Genomic DNA, 21,865 nt, shown 5'->3' with positions numbered 1-21,865 from the left:
TGCACTAAAAATGTTGATTGTACCTCATTTGTCAGTAGGATAAATACACAATACAATTTTTAAAAGTAATAACATGGGTACCATTGAGAACTAGAGACACTACTAACCAGCTAAAAATAGTAATTTGAATTCCTAGCTTAGTCAGCTTGGCAAGCAGCTGTGTTCACTGTAACTTCTAATTAGTTTGCATATTATAAGAGTTCCAAAGGTTATTTCCCTCCCTTAGCCTTCACAGCACAACACTGTCACCATATCAAATGCAACAGCAACAGATTATTCAGACTTTAGAGACTTACCACTATTTTTTCTGTAATGTTTCATTTATAAACGCATATATTCTTATTTGATAAGGTAAAGGCAATCTCCTCTCTATCTGGAGCATTCAGAAGAGCCTGTCTTGAAAGGAAAAGAAAAGGTCCAGTTCATAGCTGCTTGCTTATGAACATGCACTCCTTGTTTAAAGAGCTCTGAACTCCAGTGTCAGTAATTAAAGAACAAAAGTGTTCACGTAGCTCCTGTATCTATCCAGCAGCAAAAGCATGAAACAGATAGACTTGAACACACTTCTCAAACACAACACACCAGAACTGCCATGAAGTTTTGTTGTTCAGATGACAGAAAAAATGCAGTAGAAATCAAAGGTATTTTTCTAGCCCAAATACATTTAATATTATATCTTGGCCACACAATCCAAGTTTCTGCTACATAATCTTCCGAATACATTACATTACATAGGTGAGACTTTCAAAATGCTGACTGTCCCACCAACACTCAAAATATCACTGAATTTACATGGCAGAGGTAGTGGCAAGCCAACATTGAACGTGCTTGAATATGAATTAATGGTCAGATTTTAAAATTAAAACATAGGTGGCTCTACATGTACCAGATTCTTACTCTGCTGAAACAGGTATACCGTGATGAAGAATGAAAGATGAGGAGCAACGTGCATTATCACAGTGCATTTAAAATCAGCATTCACAAAATAAGTCATATTTAAGCCATCCTGGTTTTGGTTATATGTATTGTGTCAGTTACTTTATTAGTATTTTTAGAAACAAGAAAGGTAAGAGAATAATTTCTTAAAATATATTTCTACTGGTGAAAGTATATATTTACATCTACTTTTTGTAGAGACAACTATGAAAAGCTACCATAACATTAAAATATGTGTTAAACCTTTAAAAGAATAAGCAAAGCAACACCAGTAAATGTTTCATATAAAAAAGAAAGGATTTAGTTCTAACTTAAATAAACTCTGTTCATTACTTTGAAACACTGAGCAACTGTAGTCAAAGTTTAAAGTAAATTTTTTTTTTTCTCAAGGCTAAGGGCTGTCACTCCGCATAAATTTTCATTTATGTTTGGTGAAATAATCTAAAAGCAAAATAAAACTGTCTAATATATTTGCAAATACTAAGGGAATAAAGTCACATCATGACTATGATGTGGCACATGTTCAGACCACATCAGTATCATTTTTGTGTTTAGAATACTATGGACAGTCAACAACCATATTTCCAACTTTCTACTAATTCCATCACAATTCTCAAAGATACGAGCTCATATGTAGAGGAAGTACTGAAACTCACAAGAAAGGAAGTGGCAGGAACTGTTAAATAGGAAGTTGTCAACACTGCATTACCCACTTAAAAAAAAAAAAAAAAAGAGAAAAGATATCTACATCTTATTTAGTGGTAAACTTCATTTCCTTGAAGATGTTTGTTTTACTGGGTTTCTTCAGATGCAATTTTAAAGTTAAAAGTGTGATAGGGATTACTAGATTTATTTAGTATCAAGAAATCCTGTTCATTCAAAATGATGAACCATATGTTATGACAGGTATGAGCTCCATAATGTGAGTTTCCCTCCTGCATTCTGTTTCTTCCTTACAAACTGGAGTATAATACAAAATCCCAGCAAGTTCTAATCTATGGCATATGAATGCTTCACTCTGTTGGCCATTAGTAAGAACACAGGCAATGGAACTAAAGATTCATTTTGCCAAAGCACAGTCGTTACGCTATTACCTAAAGCTTTTTTACCATTTCTAACAGAGATTCAAGTTTAAAGAGAACGTACAATTAACAGGATTGCACAAACCATGCTCATGCCTCTGCATGCAGAGAAAGGCCAAACTTGAGCTTTGCTCCTACAACAGAACCAGCAGTCATGCTTTTAGTAGTTATGTTCTTCAGCTTACTGCCCAAATTGGTATTTGGGCACTTTAAGTAGCTGTAACTGCTTAAATACTGTTCCCAGAAAGAAGTTACAAGTATCCTGTCTTAAACTAATTTCAATAAAGACTTTTAGACTTAAATTTGATGAAATACACTGGATTGCAAATTGGCATTAACAGCTTGTTTCACTTGGGATTTGTTTAACATGGCTCTTGCTGTTATAATCACAAATATCCACTGCCTTGTACTTACAATATTCAAATTTGGAAAGGAAAATTTTAGTGATGATTAAAAGCATACTGAATTCATTGAATGGTGCAACCTACAGGTTGCCAAGCTACTGCAATGCACACAAAACCTGCTGAGAACAAACAGTACTGCTCAAAACAGATGTTAGATAAAGCAGAATTAGGATACTCCTGTTTTCTCACATGACTGTCTAATACGCGTTTAGGAAATCAATCTAAGCTAAGCTAGTTTAAGATTGAAGCTTACAGCTTTCTGAACCTGAAATGATCAGCTCACAATCTATGGACCCAATATAGTTTTGGGGAGAAGTCACACACTGACATCATTTCCCCTATCCCCACAAACACAAGCCTACACATTTGTTTACCTGACAGGTCACACAAGGGCTGAACAGGCCACATGACAAACACACCAGCATGTTGGCTGATGATGGGGACAGAACAGACTGTCCAGCCTTCACATGGCTCCAGGACAGAGTGGGTGGGCACCTCTGTTCTACACCAAGGTTTAAGAGAAGCTGCACTTAAACCTGAATGTTTACACAACTACTTCCAGAGTAGTAAACCGTTCTAAGAAAGAAAAAAAAAAAAAAAAAAAAAAAAGAGAAAAATCAATACTTTTTTTTCAAAGAGAAACTTAACCCTTAAGGGGTGACAGCGGAGATGTAATGTTTACTAAATTGACATTCAGAGAAGTTAAGCTACTTAGATCTGAGGTAGGTTTCTGAGCACTTTACGAACTGCCCTTCACACACAAATAATAATGCATATTAAGTCTTTAATCACAGTGAATATTGCTACTACATCTTACTTATCATAAGCATAGTTTCCAGTGTGCGTTAGCATTTAGTTCTCACACAGGAAAGGGGAATAGAAGCACGTCTTCAGAAAAGACACTATCTACCTATGGCCTAGAAGCCCAAGAACTTCCTGTGGAAAGATACAACCCCTCCCTTAATCCAAAAGCAGGCATACCGTAAATGCTAAAATTTATTCTATATTTTACTATTTCTCCAAGTTGCAAAGCAATACTTTAAGACACTGACAGAACAAATCTTGTGTTACTAGAGATTGTTTTAACTGTCATTGCAGTGAGAGAGAGCTTTCACCTCCAGCTGTGCAGGTCGTCATCTCCTCATCTGAAAGCAACTCAAAGAGTTTAAAAAACAAATGTCAGTGTTAACCAGGCACATCACATAATCAAGATAAGCTCTCACAGACATCCTAATGCAGGACAGATTACCACTCTGCACTCCAGCACATCAAAAAGACTGCAAAACTCGACAAGCTAGGCCTTCAAAGGATTATTTAATCCTCCCTACGCTAATGAAACAGATTTGCCAGTGAAAGTAACTTGCATGGACCAGATGAGATAAAAAACGTTTTGCCACTTCATGCATCTACTAATACTGTCGGTTTAAAATAATTCACCCTGAGAACACCCATTGATTTAACAAAGCCAAGCAACTATCATAACTTCTATCTCTATAATGACAGCATCCTCCCCGGAAATGCACAACTCCTATTACTTCCTATACTCCTCTTTTACAGCCTAGACGCAGTGCTGTACCTAACGCGCCACAGCTCCACTAGACTCTTGCTCATCATGTTCCACTTCCTGTCAGCTGAAGCTGGTTATCAGTCTTGACTAAACATGCTTTATAATTTGGTGGCTATCTCAAATCCTCCTTTGCAGCAGTCTTAGCACACATCTGGAACACTACAGGAAAAAAATAGTAAATAAAATGCAGTAACTTCCAAACATCTTTTAAAAACTCTTCACTCCTATCACATCCCTCTCCATTCCACTGCCCTCCAAAAGACCATTACACTGAAGGCTTCTGAGCACTGATCCACAAATAAAGGTTATCAGCTATTAGAATCACACACAAGTGTCTCCTTTTACATAAACAGTGCTGAGGGAAAAGCATTTTTACTAGAAGATTGGATTATTTTTCTCAAGTATTCCAAGACAGAATTTTGCATGTAGAGAGGGAGTTTCATACGGAGAACATACTGTTAGCAAAGACTTGTACTAAGTACAAGAAAACCCTAAAGATGTAGACATTATTACACAAAAATAACAAATGTTCTAGTGCTTGCTCCTAACTAGGTAGCAATTAACTTATTTAGCTACTTTTAAAAGATAATAAGCACCTAACAGTTTTACCACATAAAATCTCCACTTCATGTGGTAGAGAACCTAGCAGACACAACAGCAAATAAGGAATTTCCTGCTGTCAGTCCATCACAGAAAAGTAGCCTGTACACTGGATTGGACAAAGCAATCAATTAAAACCAAGTGTAACAGACCTTGCTCCTAATGGTAAGCTTTACGTGAATTATAATCAAGAAATCAATGACAAAAAAGCCCTGTAAGTCAGTAGTTTCTATGAAGGCTTTCTGCTCTGCCTGCTTCTTGACAAGCTTTAAAAAGACTTGTAAGATTAGACCCCTCCACTAATGCTCTCATGTCGGCTAATAAATCCAGTAACTTAGCGGCTGTAAAGATTTTACATATTTTCAACCTCCTGTTCCTATCTTTCACCTCTACTGAAAACAAGACAAGGCTCACGGACACAGAACAAACAAGCTCCAGAACCTGGGGGTATGCCCCCAAAATGGCCCTATTCCAGAGCCTATTCAGGACAGCTGACTGCCTCGGGGTTTTGAACCTCAGGCTGTTCAGACCCTCCCTTTCCCCCAGGCTGAAACCACCCATGTTCACCACTCGCTTCTGCCTCTGCTTGCCTCTACCAACCAGAGCCAGACTGCCACACACTCTTTCATAGTTTAGCTGTCTGTTAATAGGTGTCAGTTATTAGAATGATTATTGTAGAAGAACTGAAAGCAGTTGCTATCTGAAAAGAAATTATTAATGAGCCATCTGTATAATATTGCTCACTGACAAATCAGACAATCAGCCCCTCCAACTCAATATTGCATTTTTCAGTACACTGGTGGGCACTGCACAGTTGTAGGTGGCAACTGTGATTTGATGTGAACACTCTCCATTCTCAGAAATTTAAGAAACAAACCGGAAGTTTACGAAACAACATTGTCATATAATCAAACTGCAAAGTGAATAACCAAAAACACTTTCTAGAATTGGGAAGCAGTCCACTCCCCCATTCTTTGCTGGTTAAAACTCTCCCCATTTTTCTTCCATTTCTGGAAATATTCAGAAAATTTCTACAACGTGCGTATATGTATTTTGGCTGTTTAATAAGCTACATAGTATTTTTCCAGTTCTTGGTCCAATGACCCACCCTCTCCTTCTTTCCAAACAAAGTTCCTCTTGCTTGTGTCAGAGTTCTGTTTTTCCAGTAGCTCCCAGCTTTACAATTCAACACAAGCATGGCAGAAGTTTAGTCCTACTTCAGGCAGCTGCAATGACTGTACATAAGACAGTGGAAAAAACAGGCTTTACAGAGTATAATGGAATCAAGATCTTCCGAACTAGTACGGGTTATTTTTCCTGTTAGAAAAAGGAAGTATACTCTTCCTTAGTCGAAGATGCATTTTTAAAGTAGATTTCACATTTTACTTCCTGTGATCACATTAAAAGGTCACACTGTTTATGCTACTATAACCTGTTACTGTGGGATGAGAAATGATACAAACAAGCAACTCTCATTCAAATGTGCACAAGGGAAGAAGGTTATGAGGACATTCCTCTTTATGTGTAGACCACTTGTTCCAAATAAATATAAAGAATCTGAGAAACAGAGTGTCTTTTGTAGAACAGCTCACAGCATCAAGTACTTGATGAATCAAGCACTTCACAGAAGCATAAAATTCTGCGAACTTCAGATGCAAGAAAAAGCACCTGAAAGAACACAAATATAACAGCTACTTAAAGTTCAAAATGCTACTATTTAATAACATTTTAAAGAACTAATTATTTTAATACAAAAAGAATAGTGGGCTCTCTGCCCAGAGGGGACAGTTTCCTCTCTGCCTGTAGTGATATCTGCATAGCTTCACACTCACCACTGCTACAGCATGGAAGTTTCTATAATTGCATATACTTGCAGAATGCAAAACTTGCTTTGTTGTTGCTTTATTTCCTATTTCTACTTACGCAGAAATTATTTTAATCTTCTTCTAAGTACAGGAAAAAGAGTGCACCACACGATTCAAATCTGATTCGACAATCTCTTAACAGTTAGTGAGACAAGTAAATCTTCCTCGTCATTGATCTCTTCACCCTCAGTGCTAAAGGTGATTTTTACCCCCTGAACCACGTGTTCCCAAAGCATCCACAACAACTAAAGCAAAGACAAATATGGAACTACTTAAAGGCTGGAATCCTAACACAGAAGGAAACAAGATGTCCTATATACAAAGTAGAAACCCAGTTTCAGTCCCTAACAACGGAAATAGGCTTCTGAAACAGGCCTTTAATGTACCAGTATGCTACTTAAGTAAATCCAATATCAGATTAATGCTGGATTCAGCTGAAAGGTTTTTTTAATTTCTCTACTTTCCTTCATGAAAGACACCCAACAAAGAGGTAGGATTGCCCAAATACTTTTTCATTCCAGAGGTTAACAAATCAGCAACTAAATAAGGTACACGTTCAGTATCTTTGATACCAAAAAAATTCAGCTTAAAAGTATAGTATAATTTATGATGCCAACAAGAACAGGTAGGAGACAGCAACAGAGTGTAAGTTAAAAACAAAAGCCAAGAAAAAAAAAAAAAAAGTAACACACACACACAATTTTGAAGGAATCACATCTGACTTAGTGTTGATGATAATATTTTGAGTTGAAAAATATAGATAGACTCTATCTATAATGGTTAAAAACACAGATCTCTCAAGTAACCTGGCTTTATTTACATTGCTTCCACAAATAGATGCCCTTTACCAGCTCCTTACTCCACTACTTATGAAAGCAAACCAAATAACTTATGGAAATAATGTGTTTATCAGTCCATATTCTAGGACAAAGCATTGTGCAAGTGAAAGCATATGGAAACAGAACCTACAGAATTAGAAATAAGAAAAATATTAATCAAAAACCTTTCCAAAAGTTTTGTATTATATTATGCTATCTCATTCTCCCCCCGAACAAGGACATCAGATTTTTCATTGCTGTCCTATGAACTTTTTTTCCTTAAATGTAGAAAGCACAAACCCAATTTGAAAGTAGATCAGCTATCACTATTAGCAGAATCACATGAATTTCCAAGAACTACTTTTATCACTTTTTCTTAGTATAATATGACAGGCAAGCTGTTCAATCTTAGCTGTGTTTTGTGTGGGTGGGAGAAAACTTACATCTAAATTCACAGGGTTTGGTAGAAAATGAATTGGCATTTGTACTACACGATCTACAAAGTGAACACACAAAGGCATTCTGATGCTGTATCATAGTGCCACTCCCAGCCAAACCAGTAAGAGCATGTCTACTGGCACCAGAAAGATAAACAAAAGAATGTTTCTTGTGCAAATTAACATGAAACAAGTTGACTAATGACTAAAAAAACCCCCACATATCTCAATTGTAAGTGCTGTAAACATCAAAGGTTACAGATCAGATTAAGTTTACATTATTAATTCTGAACATTGCAGAGAATCTGTTTCTACATTTCCATAAACTTGCTTCTTTTAGGAAAAAATACACACACGATTCACTAGGGCTACCTTCCTCTGACAGTGATGCTGTACACACTATTATTGGGGTGTAGAAACAAACGTTCTAGTCTAAGAGTTCTAGTCTAGTCTAATACTTTAAAAATAACAAAGTTTTAAATGTATCTAATGATTTAAAATATCTAAACACTGACAGCTCTTCAGGTCAGCACTGAAGATGATACAAAACCTTAGGCAGTCCTCTAATGTTTGTCTTGTATCTCAGTTTATACTAAGCTTTTTCCAAATCAGTATTCCAGAAATAAGCAGAATTAAGTAAAGTTTAATACTAAAACCTACCCTCAGGAACATTCTAACTAATCACTCCAGCTAAGGGGTTGGGGATTTCTTTGTTTGTTTTGTTAATTTGTTAGGTTTATGGCACAATGTTAAATTTTCAAGTTTTTATCAATTTGTTGTTAATAAGCCTCCTACTCAACTCATATTTTGAAAAACTTTGACTCTACACAGAGACCTTATACCTTCCACTGCTGGACAACAGGCCTCTGGTTTTAAAAGAGGAAAATAAAATTGCAAGAAAGCACGGTCACTGGAGAAAATCCTCCTATGATGATGAAATGCCTGAAGTATTGTAGGTGCTGAGCTTTTTTCACACAGTGCTAACTTACTTTGCAGATACTTAAAAAAACCCAAACACACAAAACTCTACCAGAAAACTACTTAATATATTGTCAGTAATAGAATACTGATACTGTATGCATGGTTTTGGTTCCTTCCCTTCTGTGTTACAAAATGCATGAAAGTAATTTTGTGTTTAAAAAAAAAAAGCAAGCAAGCTCTCTCGAATGCTTTACTGAATATAAAACTCATTTTGAATATAGTGAGACTAAAGAAAAAAAAATGTTTATTTGACGGTGTGAAAACAAATTCAGTGGCATATCTGGTGACTGAAACAACCCACCCAATTCTCACATTCACTGGAGTACAAGTGATAGCATAACTTCAAGCTTTTATCCCTTTTTATAGGCATTTTCTTTTATTTCTTCTGTTTGTAAACTCACTTTCCTCCTGCATTTTCTTTTAATTAAAAATGTTCACTTTGAATTACACATGAATTCTGAATTTTAAGGAATCAGTCAGCATCCTCAGACACTTAATGAGACTAAATTCATAATCCAAATAGATTATTATGTCTTGCTAGTGACACTGATCTAAAACCTGGTAATTCATACATTTACAACAAAGTAGTAGTAACACTTCAGTGTAAACCACAGCTTAGAAAGTCTCAGCTAAAGAGAACCCTTGGAGAAAGTCCATTTGCAAAGCAAGTATTACAAGAAAATATTTCATTTTAATGTTTAGTTAACTACAGGATGAACTGTTAATTCAAATCTACTCAGAATATTTAGAAAGTTATTTTAGTTTCAAAAATACTTGGTCTACCACTACCAGATTTTATTCTCTACTTACAAGGGCTATTTCTATTTTAATTTAACAACATTTGGTATGTGGCCAACACTGCATTCTCCTTAACTGTCAGTTTCCTTCTATATATGTACCCTTACAGCAGACAGAGAAAGAAGGAAGAATAAATAACCTGTGGAAGAACATACTAAAACTGTGAAAACGTTCTGAAGGTACTCAGAAGCAGGTGTAGCACAGTCTACATGTTGTATGACTTCTAGATTTTTAGCAAATTATATCTCCTTAACAGTAGCCATAACAGGCTCCATTTTTCAATGCTCTACTTACAGCAACACTATCTGGATTCAAGTACTTAGATTTTTAAACTCTGGAGTCTGAAAAACAAGCAAAACTAAGCCGCTTAGTACCTCCATATAATGGGACTTGCAAAATCTCACGTTTGCCATCAGTAGACACAATCGGACTTGATCTGAAAAAGTTAGCAGTAAAACTAACCAATGCAGAGTGCTCTAAAACATTCTCAATAGCATAAAACATCTTATCACTTGCAATTGAAAGTAAACTCCTGTTTTCTTGGAGAGGATATTGACTTTGCAAGCCACAGAGACTTAGCTACTTCATCATCGTTAGCCTCTCCCACACTTTTATCAAGGTTCAGTATCTGTATAGCACTGTAAAACATGGAGTATCTTTCACTGCACTGAGGGGAAAAAAAGAGAGACTCCCTACAACTATCAGTTCTAAACTAGCTTCCCATAACCAGAGCCAATTAAGCTAAACCTCGAATGAATCAACACAGGATGAATTAAGAAGTGGCAAGGCATGCATGCAGAGACCTGCATTTTCAAGTAGCAAGAACCGGCAGAATAAAGCACAAAGATGCATTTATAGTAAGTCATGCTTATGCCACAATTTATCTGCTGCAAAGAAGTTTAAAGATTTCTAGCAGCAAAGCAAAAGAGTAGACTGCAGCGGCACAAAGTCTGAACTCTCACTGCAGCTTATAAACCAAAAACACTAGTAGAACTTCCTGTTCATTTACTTTAAATACACAACACAACCACACTATTTTAAGTCTACGGGGTCAACCATTTCACAGTTTACTTTCAACATTAAAATCTATCTACATATTCCACAAATATTTTTCCAGAGACAGTGAATACATAAAAAACTTCCCATGACTTTTCCCTCTTGACAGAGAGATATCCGAAACATCCATGACAGCTTTCTATCTTCCGCCTGTTATCTGGGTAAAGCTTATTAACTTTCATAATTTGTAGTAGTTTAGCTTAGCTTAGAGAGGTTTGGGAAAAAAAAAGTAACATTCACATTAACATTAGTTTAAATTCTCTCAAAAATTTATAAAGAAACTGGCAACAGTTATATGTTTCTTACAGGCCTTAAACCAAACTGCAACTACACTTCAGCTTTCCAGAGCACACACACCGGTGTATTCAGTTCTGCTTTCCGGTATACTCACTTCCAAACATACTTGAAAGTCTAGACTATACTCAGTTCTTTCTTATTTTATATTCTACTGACTATAAAAATTAAAAAAGAGTGCACATTTTAGTCTAATTTTGCTACCTTCAGATGGAAAACACTGTATGAGCTGTCCCCATAGATGTTTCTGTAAAACCAAGCATCAATTCTGCCTCCACCCATATTGTAAGGGATCGCTAGTTGAATGGTAATTTAGTAAATAATTCAGAGGTACCTTTACTGTTACTGATAAGCACATCAAAGTTACTATCATTAGCCAACATACTAAAGTCAACATACCTCGTTTATATAAACACAAGAAGCAACTCTACCTGTATTTGAGGGTTGTGTTTTTAAGATACTATCTCGTTCTAACATCATGTGTAAGAAATTGCCCCTAAAATTTTGAAGGACTGCTGCACACAAAATTACTACTAAAATCTGATATTGCACTCACTGTGAGTAAATGAAAATTCAATGTTCCTTTGATATTCTGGACAAATACCTGTATCTTTTTCTCCCCTGCTCTAACACCAAGCCTAAACTGTGCTTTCCTTAGCTTTGGGCTATTGCTTTTTTGTTGAGACATCTCCAGAGTGAATGTTTTTCATTGCTATTGATAACTTCGAATGGTATTTATACAAGGTGTATAGTATTTACTTACCTGTAAGCATTTGTTTTGTGGGGGATACCTTTACCATAGTATCACAACGCAAAGCTCACGTTTAATCTGCTGTCCATTTTCCTTTAACTTACTCTTTTATGGAAGAGGACTTCAATTTGAATGGGTATTTCTTATGCTTATATCAGCTCTCATTTTATTAGCTACCTTCTAAGTATGTTTCTCTACAATACAAGCGATGACCAGCACCAGATCAGTCGTTTTTATCTATTGGCTCTCTGAACAACCTTTATAGAATCTCATGGCTCATAGTTCTTGCAGCAAGTAAATCTAGATAAAAGTAAGTGACACTACTGGGTATTTAGAATTTAAAAAACAAAACAAAAACAACAAAACCCAACAAAACACAGAGAGCTTCACCAGCGTTCACCCTGTTTCAACTAGCTGTAGCAGAGAATAGTTTCACTAAACATACAGCGCCCAAGACATGACTGTCACATACCTACACAAGGTCTTCATTTTGAAATGGTTTTGTCTCCATCCCGTGATTACTTATGCTTAAAAAAAATAACTTTTTTTTTTCATAACCGTACTGTTATCATAACTGACCATAGCTTCCCCTTGTCCAAAAAAAAAAAAAAAAAAAAAGCTTGGACAATTTTAACCCTTCAAAGTCACGTGGCACCCAGGCAAGTCTCCTTGTAGCCATCCTTCCTACTGGGTTCACCTCCCTGTAGTATTCATAATTCCTCCCTCAGGTGCCATGCAGCTCTGTATCTCTAGATGACAGATTTAGCCAATAAACAAGAGGAAGTGACTGTTAGTAAATGGCATTATGCTTCACTGGTGAAGTGCACATTTTTGGATTTTAGTAGTTACAATCGTAACACCTAGATCCTAGAAGCCTGTGGTACAATTAACTTCAGGGGAAGACTTTCTGCACCAATAACACACACTATTCTACTTACTCCATTCTTCAGGCAAAGACTAGTATTCGCAGGAAAACTGCATTGTTAACGTCACAGTCCAGACATCAAAAGCACGGATTATAGTGAAGCACATTGTTCTTCCAGATGTATATGATCTACCAAGATGTCATTTTCAACAGCTGATATTTAAAAGCAGAATGCAGTCAAGAAAGAGCTATATGCCCTAGATGCACATACTTACTAATCAATCTTAAGGGAAAAACACCCACAAGCAAAAAAACCCACCTCTCGTGCTTGTCAATGATTGGACTGCAAATCAAAGAATCACTTTAGTGTGGGTTTTTTTTTCCAGTTTAATTTTAGTCCTCAATTAAACCTCACACTGTGCCACAGCCTGAGCAGGCCACCAAGTCACATCATTCAAAGAAAGTAGGACAAAAATATCACTGAATGCTGATCACACATTGAAAACATGCCAGAGTCCCTCATTCTGCTATACACCTCCATTACAGAGCTGTATTACTCAAAATAATTTCCTGAGCACTAAGCCTGCAACATACCAAATCGTCAAGAACAGTTTCACAAAAACATAACATCATATATGCACATGACTTTCAACCGATAGTTAGCAAGCACTGAAACTCTGCGGGAAATTAAATACGCTAAAAAAGACCTTCTGAAAAGCATGCTTAAAATTTCATGCTTATTCTCTAATTGCCAGACCACTGGAGATATTAATCCTGCAAGCTACTACCTTTAAAATTTGCCTACTGTGATTCTGAAACTGGAGTTCATCTATTTCATTTTTATAAAAGTCCACTCCTCCTTTTAAATGTCTACTGCCAGAGAAATTCACAGTAAAAGGGAAGCAAAGCCCAACTCCTATGATGCAAATACGAACTTAAAACTCATTAGTTTACGCAATACACCAGCTTAAACATTCAAATGGATTTTACAGTAATGCTGCCTGATCTGACTGAATACATCCACCCAGCCATTCATGTACTTCATCTTCTCTTAAACTTCCTTTTGGATAAACGTGCAAGGAACTTTTCAAAGAGAAAAGCCCTAATTTCTGTTGTCTGTATGTGTGAAGTTGTATCCAGTTGGCAAATATACTTAGAAGCATTCACATTTGCCACACAGGTTTTTTAAAATGGCACAAAAAATCTAAATGTGGTAAACGAACTAATAAGAAATAGTACCAGATGACTGCACAGCTATTACCAACAAGCTGTTTTCAGGCTCTGTCGTATTATTAAAGTGACTGAAAAGCTAGGTGCACACAACGCTGCCCGTCACTGTTTTTCTGAGAAAAACAAAAACAAAAAACAAACCCAAGACAAATACGATACTTAGATTTACTCCCTCGGGGTTAGGAAGGGGGCAGTTTTAAAGCGTTACTGAAAATTTACGCCTCTGCTTAGCTCCCAGCGGAACCTGGAGCGAGAAGAGCGTGGCTGAGGGATCCGGCAGAGGAATCTCCCTCCCGGCTCGCTCGGCGGAGCGGGGGTGCTGCCGCGGGCGGGGGGAGCGGCGGGCGGACCCCACGGAGCGGGGTCACCCCACAGCCGTGCCGCCGCGGGGGGTGGCGGCGTCTGGCGCTCCCTGCCCACGCGAGTCCTGAGGAGAAGGAGGTGAGTGGGGCTTTGCTCCCCCAGGGGGGGCACAGCGGGGCCTCCCTCTGCCCCCTCAGCGCGGGGCGAAAGAGGAAGGAGGGCAAGGCGGAGCAGCGAGCCGGCCCGCGGCTGGTAGCGGCGAAGGGGGAAGGGAAAGCTCCGAGCCCGGGAGAGGGGAGGCGGAGGGCAGTGCTCCCCCGCCGGGCCCTCCAGCAGCTGGGGCACACACACGCCGCGGGGGCGGGGTGGAGGGAAGCAGACCCAGGCGGCAGCAGAGAGAGGGCGAGGGAAGGAGCGCTCCCCCCCGCAGCGCCGGGGCTGGGAGCACAGCCGGGCCGGGCGGCTGCCCCTCACCTGGTAGATGGCGGCCCAGCTGGCGGCCTGGTCGAGCCGGTGGAACTCCTTCTCGATCTCCATGGTGGGGACGCCGCGCCAGGCCTGGCCCCCCAGCGCCGCTCCCACTCGCCGCTCCGGCAGCTCCGGCTCCAGCTGCTCCCGAGGCCGCGGCTGCCTGCTCTGCATGTCACCCCTCCCTTCTCCCCGCCGGAACTACGCAACCCGCCCCGTCGACGCGACGTCCGGGGCGGGCGGGGGGCCTGCGGGGCGGCGGGAGAAGGGGCGCGCGGAGCCAACGGTCCGTAACGGTCGCGGCGGGCGCGAGCGCCCTGTGGCGGGGTTGCGGGGGCCGCCCGCCCATATCAGACAGAGGAGGCAGCGCCTTCCTCCCCGCCGGGCGCGGGGTGCTGCCGCCCCTTCGGCCCCCCGAGGCCACAGTCCGGCAGAGAGCGGCTGTCGGCGGCAAACGGGGCGGGCTCGGTGGCCTCCTGCCCCTCAGCACCCGCTCCGCCACCCCAGCCGTCCCGCCCGGGGCCGCACTGACAGGTAGGGCGGCCCCGGCAGGGCTGACGGGCCGCAGGTTGGAGGTGGCAGCGGGGAGTCCCGGCTTGTGCTCGGCAACGGGATCTGGCTGGGGAAACGGCAGACGGAGCCGTTGGTTGTAGCTCTTCGGGCCCCAGGCTGGCGTTTTCTGGTTTCTTAGCCGCAAGAGAGAGTTTGAATCATGTTTTCAAGCTCTGTCTGTGGCAAGACTGCCAGAAATTTTTAAAAATTCTCGTGCGGCCATCTGACTACAGAGGAAGGGCTGTAAGGAAAACGGCAGTCTGGCAGCAGGTGCCTGATCAGGCAGTGCAAAGTGCTTGGGTGCATGTGCGTGTGCTTACTTCAGAGGTGGGCAAGACACAACTGTATTCTGTAATCAGAAGATGAAGAGTTTGTTTTCACTGTGTAACACAGTCTGTAGAATTAAATGTATTTCTGCCAGTTGTCTCATACACTTTGATTTAAAGGAACGTGTGATGTGACAAGCTCCGAATGGAGTTTGATCATCTGTCCTCAGCTCTTGGATTACTATTCTGAAATGGCCATTGCTATCAAGGTGCTATATTCCTATCCCAGGAGGTAAACGTCTGTCGTTCTATCCCAGCCTTCTCATAAAGCAATGCTGAATGAAGTTTTAGCGTACATATCTCATACTAGAGAGCCAACATCTTTCTTCCTGAGCTTCAAGAGCACATATTCCAAACATACGAACATAAGTTATCCCATATATAATGCTAGAGCACACTTTGTTTCCAAAGAGAGGAATTTTACTCCTCGTGTCAGCCAGCTTCTGTTTGTTAGATTACTGTTTCTCGGGCTTTTAGCGCACACTACCACTTCTGAGGGCTGGCACAGGCTTGGCGTACCTGTTATCTCTGCCACATGAACACTGACCCAAAATAAGGTTGTGAGGGTGAGCTTGTAGGATCAACATTTTTCATGAGTGAATTTTATTATAAATACCCTAAGCACAGCATGGATTGGAGGCAGCGAGAGCGGCAAGAGTTCTTAACAGGCAAGATGTATCAATGTTGATGAAGACAAAAGTATTTCATAGCTTAGCTGCAGCCCTTGCGCCACTTAGCTGGTCCTGCTAGAGGAAACTTTTCCATTGCTTTTCCTAATTATTCTACCATGTGGTCTTCAGAAGAGCCTCCATTTCAGTGCTCAGCCCCAGAATGCCACCCTGTTAAACACTTGCTTATTAGCTACTTAAGTGCAAATGGGTGCTCTCTGAGAAAAAGTCAGAGGTGTGAGCTGAGGGGCCCAGAAAAAACCCAGGAGGGTTAATGGTAACGCCCACAGTAAAGGCAAGCTGTGGAAAGCGTTTTAATTGGATAAACGACTTACTCTAGGTAAACAATGAAATATTATTCTCTAGTCAGCTGCTGCATGTAACCTAGAGGCATTAGCAGATGGTATAAAAAAAGTATTTTTGCTTTTCTTACTGCATGGGCTTTCTCTTGACCTGATTTTTGGAACTAGGCAGACACGGTATTAGTCCTATGAATGAGAGGGTTTCCAGCTATTGAAAGCTTCTTCTGTATTTCTAAAAGCAATGGATAGGGGACTGCATCTTCACTCCCAATCTGCCTGCTCTGAGGTGGTATCCTTCTCTTCAGTCTAGCTGGTGAATTTTTAACCTACTGGTCCTGGGGACATAAAGACAAATTTAACAACTTTCCCTTTTCCCTGTTATTTCATGGTAACAAGTTATGAATGTATATGGGAAGTCTTGCTGTGTTTCAGTGATTCCAAACTGAGAGATGAGTTTTTATAATATCCCGAAAGAGCAGTTCTGTGGATGGCCATTTTTCATGCAGGCATAAACCTTGCCCTGCCTAGAAGGTCAAAGCATGTGATGCTACAGCTAAGTGCAACTGAATTACTGCAGTGCATAAGCATTTTATAAAGGAAGATAGCATACACTCTTATGCTTATGTCACCTGAATGGGCATAATAAATAAAATCAGTACAAGTTCTTCAGTCAATGATTCATCAGCAATATATTCTGCTAAGTGTGTATTACTGTCACAGAAATAATTGCCTTGAATGACAGAAACTCATATATTGTCCTGAACAAATTGATATTCAGCTGAAGATTTCAGAGAGTAACCCAGAAAAGAAGATAGAAAAATTGCCAGTGTATCTTACCTTCCCTCCTATATCTTTGTCTATCACAGTTGCAATGTGTGTGGCCAGTAACATTTCAAAATGTGTCAGTCTGGGTCAATGAAGGATTTTATTAAATAACTGGAAATTTTGGATAGGGTAGACTACTTTACAAATATTTCCTTTTACCTATATATGCCTACATAAAGAAGAAACAATTTGCAGCAGGGATAGTTGTGACTCCTGTTTCAGAAAAGCACCGCTAACTGGCTCATATGGTATTGAATTATTTTGACTTTGTTTTTACATATAATTTCAGCAATAGCAGGTGCAGTTACATCCATAGCTAAAAAACTGAGACCCTCACAATATGCAGTTAGATACTAGTTCATGTTAAATAATAAGCGTCATCTCTTTGGCACCTTGTGGTGCTAAAGCAATGTAAAGGACACACAGGCCATTTTATGGAACCACCAAGTGCATTCTGAAGGTGAGAATTCTGGAATCCCTTCTGCTGAGTAGGGGAGAGCGCCCACCTTTTTCTTTGGAACAGTTGTAGGGGTTTGTAGTAATTTTTATTTCTCCTCTAATATACACTAGGCTCCAGCTACCCACAAAACAATGTGAAACAGCCTGGCCTTGAGTTTAAAAATGAACATTAGCAGAACAATGAAACTAACTATATTATTTTTAATTCATTTGAAACCCATAAAATGACTTATTCAATCTAATAATGTTAAAGTATTTAATTTGCCTTTCTGCTAACAATATTCAGCATTTTGAGATGACCTAATTTAAAACAGCCACTCTAATAAATCTCCATTAAAGTGTCCACAAATATGATACATTTTGTTCCTTCACTCTTTCATTTTTTTAATGCAATTTTATAGTTACATGAAGCCAGTTCTAGCAGGCTGCATCTCCAGTGTACAACCGGGAAGCTTGTCATTCACACTCAACACACTTAATGCTGTTGCACTGTACATATTTATACCTCTGTTTAGCAGAAATACAATCGTGTGTGAAACAGAGCTCAGACTTGGATCCTCTAGAATGTCCTTTTGGTGTTACATCTTAGCCATTCCTTTTTCTGATTTTCTCTTTTGTTGTAGTTAAACATTCAAGATTGTTACTGTGAAAAGTTCAGTTCTGTCTTGATTTTCTTCTCACTAGTACTACAACATCACACAAGTCTCCAGTGATTCACGTGTTGTACCTTGGTTACTTTGAAGTACCTGTAAGTTCATGAGCAAAATCCAGTGCAATCAGCCATTGTCATATAGTATAAATAGACTGGTTTGCTTCTGATTTTGTTCTGATGTTATAATCAGTTTTCATGTGATAAAATAATTCTTTATTTGTATTACTGTATGCAAGATCAGGATCGAGCTTGGTATGTTCTAACTTGGTATGATTTCTGTGGTAGAAATGTACATCAGCTTGCAATTTTTTAATACTAAAGTTATGTACATAAATTAATATTCAGGCTCACCTAACTTTAAAGCTCCCTGAAGAGGTAAGCATATGAGAATGGAACTTAGAAAAGGTAGCATACTTAGTGGATACACAGGATGAGAGACTACAACAGGAAGTAGCAGAAATAGGAAATTATCTGATATTTTAGTTCATGTATTTCTAAGAGGCTTAGGCATCTAAGTCAAGGGTTCAGGAAAGTATCCCTGAATTCACAGATCTGAGCCACCTTCAGAAGTGAGATGCACAAGCCAGATTGCTTTTTTTGAAGAAAGAGAGAAAATGTTGTAATGAACATGGGCTAAGGACATTATTACAGCCCAAGTGTTAGGTAACTCGTCAGAAAGGACAGTCAGATTCTAGTCCTGCTGTTGGTAAATGTCTGTGCAAAACAGTTTCACATATGTAAGGGAAGCTGAACGATCACACTCCATGACCTCACAGTTAGGGCACTGCTGAGATGTGAAAGATGTGTTTCCTTCAGGCAAAGGCAAGAGTTGAATGCAAGTCTGAGACATCCCAGTGTAGTATGAGATCTAACCACTGAGTTGGAAGGCTGTTCCCATCCTCAGCTCCTTTCTTTGTTTTCAGAATGTGGTCTGCTGGTGCTTTGAGCATGTCTTCAGGACCATATTTCTCAAGCATTGTGAGAGTGGAGAACCTATTTCTGAGCCAGGAGCTTAGACTAAAGTGAAATACTGATTTATGCAGTTGTGTCAAAACGTAGGGGATTTTGTGCATGCTAAGAGTTCAGGTAGACAATTTTGAGCTCAAAGTTTTAGGCTAGTGACCTAAGGAACCTGTAATCTAGCGAAGGATTCGTGTTGAACTAAGCACTGGGACACTGTAATAGGATGCTGGTGTCAGAAACCATTCACAATTTATCAGAGAAGATGCAATGAAATGACTTGGCTATTGTGACTTGGACAGTGGTAGAATCAGAGTTGTGAGCTTCAGTCTAGCTTGTAACCCTGCATCCTCTCTATACTTCTGAAATCAAAGGAATCCTTTTCTTGTATCTGGCTTTCCTGATGCCTATCTCTTTATGCCAAGGTAAAAGAACAAGCATTTGCTGGGAAGAGGATACTGAAATAAAACCTTCCCAAAAATCTCACCACAGAGAGGGCCAATAGAAAAATTGAATTAATCAATGAATCTCAGTTAGAAAAAAAAAAAGAGATCAAAAGTGTTTGCATAATTGATAGGTGCTAAATTCTTAGAAAACTATACAGGGTAGGATGGTGGGGAGAGGGCTACTATTTCTTCTGGAATTCCTGCTGGTGTCCTTATCCTGCAGTACTAAACAAGTCCCCAACAAGAAAAGGATGGAGTAGTCTAAAATTACTTGACTCAATGGACAGTGACGCTCCTTATGATGTGGAAGTCATATGGGAATTAATTAGAATTTTGCTCTTTCTGAAAGACCAGGAAGCAGGACGAGTATCTGTTTCTACAGCGACTAATACCTTTTGCATTTAGAAGCAAAAATGCTTCAAGTTATTTCCTAACAGCTCCTTCAGATCAAGGGATGAGAATGTGAGTAGAAAAGGTTTTAATGGATATATGTCTGTATGTCTAGCAAGAGATCTAGTTGTATGTAGCCACCTTGGATCTGCAGTGCTCCAGAAAAATGATTCCTGGTCTTGACACTAAAATATTCACACTCAAGTGTGTTAAACTATAGGGAAGAAAGACTTCTTTATTACAGCTTAATATTGAATCTGTTGAGGAGAATGCTTGACATCTTTTTAACAAGGACAGCTTATTTCTGAAACGTGTTAGAAGAGGTGGCATCACTTCACTGCAGAGTAATCCCCGCTGTGAGTTCTAATCTATGTGAAGTAAGTGGTCTGCCTGACTCTGAGTCCTAATGTGAACAGATGATACTCTAGAGGCTGGACTTTGTGCTGAAGAGGAGGTAAAATTAAGAACAGTGGGAGTACACGAGTGTGAGAAACCAAATTGCAGTTTATAAGTGTGCAACAGAAAATTTCATCTGCGATACAGATATCAAAAATACTTGCTCCAAAGCACTTCAGAACTGAGATTATGAGAGATGGCCTTAAACCCTAAATCGTACAGAATCACTGAAGTTCCACTGCAATAAAGCGTCTTAGGAATGGATGCAGTACAATGCAAAACAAAGTTTTTGATGGAAGGAGAGCGCAGCTATGGAGAAGAATGGCACATGCTTCAGAGACGCAGTCCTACAGAGAGAATCAACATCTTCGTGGATGGCTGGGACAGGGGGCCAACATGGAAGTGGCCTGGTTTGCTAGACCCTTGTAGGCCTAATTGGCTAGAGAGCAGTAGCAGCCATCAGGGGTTGGTTTCACTTTAGGTGGTGCGAAGACATGGCCTCATGAGGAGCCTAATCAGAACCGGACAGTTTTACACAATGGTCAGGACCAACGTGACGTAGGAATTCAGCTGGATCAGGAACAAAAGAAGCAGCGGAGTGGAAAAAGAAGGCAGATAATAGTGATGAAAAGGAGACGCAAATAGAAAAAATACCTTTCTGACAGAACATTGAAGATCAAACCTGGGTTTTTGATTGGCAGTGCTAATTTTCTGAGGAACAAAAGTCCCATCCTCATAGTGCGGGTCAGGGAAGTAATGTCACGCTTGTGTTAACTTTTTGGATGGCGCTGTCTTCCAGCTGGAGAGCTTTATCTGCGACCTGTCAAACCTCTGTGTTTGGTCACTGTGTTTGTACCTCATATGCCACATATTTGTGCAAAATTTGTCATCAGAGTGTTTGTGCATTGTAACCATGTGTCAGTCTCATCTTGAGTTTCAGAGGATTAACTGCAACATGTCATAACATGATTCTCACGTTGACATGGAGCTCAGTAGCCACTTACCTCAACCTAACTCACTGTATGACTCTGACCTCTTCTCAAACCTTAGTAATTTAACTGGGCCCCAAAATAGTCTCTGAGAAAGAGGCTGTTGAGAGATAAAGTTACCTGTAGCAACAATAAATTTATGCATCATTAAAAGTAACCGCTTGGTGTCACTCTTTTCCATAGCTAATACTGTATGAAGTTCAGGAAATATTTGAATTGTTCATGCAGTCTGTGTCTCCTTTTGGAAGCATTACTGTAGACAATTGGGTAGGAGCAGAGCTGCTCATGTGATGAAACGAATGTCTTCCTCTTTGAAATGAACTGTTTTCTGTAATTGTAATTGTATCAATATCTTGTATTACTGATTGCAGTGCCTCTGATTCTCCAAGGATGAGGCAAAAATTTAGAATCTGAGTAGATGTGGCATCTAAACTGTGGGCAGATG

At 39.6% G+C, this 21,865-nt stretch overlaps 2 protein-coding genes across 4 annotated transcripts in view; one reads left to right on the top strand and one right to left on the bottom strand.

The window, feature by feature from the left end:
- The window catches only part of PTPN1 (protein tyrosine phosphatase non-receptor type 1), a 46,113-nt gene extending 31,484 nt beyond the window's left edge, over positions 1-14,629 (bottom strand). The window contains exons 1-2 of one of the 3 annotated variants that reach the window (XM_086760809.1): positions 14,462-14,598; positions 297-392 (exon numbers count right to left, since the gene is read on the bottom strand). Coding sequence is in view for 1 of the 3 variants with exons in the window: in XM_086760806.1 (XP_086616932.1) it covers positions 14,462-14,629 (168 nt within the window). In the remaining 2 variants the exon portion in view is untranslated. Of the gene's footprint in view, positions 1-296; positions 397-14,461 lie in introns of all 3 variants that reach the window. The other 2 variants (XM_086760808.1, XM_086760806.1) reach the window with 2 other exon arrangements.
- The window catches only part of LOC147598711 (uncharacterized), a 143,879-nt gene continuing 136,641 nt past the window's right edge, over positions 14,628-21,865 (top strand). Inside the window, exons 1-2 of the mRNA XM_086761073.1 lie at positions 14,628-14,683; positions 14,724-14,989. Of these exons, the coding sequence (XP_086617199.1) occupies positions 14,628-14,683; positions 14,724-14,989 (322 nt within the window). The remainder of the gene's footprint in view (positions 14,684-14,723; positions 14,990-21,865) is intronic.

The sequence above is a fragment of the Chlamydotis macqueenii genome, chromosome 16 (genome assembly GCF_036417535.1).
Source record: "Chlamydotis macqueenii isolate bChlMac1 chromosome 16, bChlMac1.mat, whole genome shotgun sequence".
Classification (NCBI taxonomy): Eukaryota; Metazoa; Chordata; class Aves; order Otidiformes; family Otididae; genus Chlamydotis; species Chlamydotis macqueenii.
The sequence above is the reverse complement of the archived record's forward strand: the minus strand, read 5'-3'. Positions and strand labels throughout refer to the sequence as shown.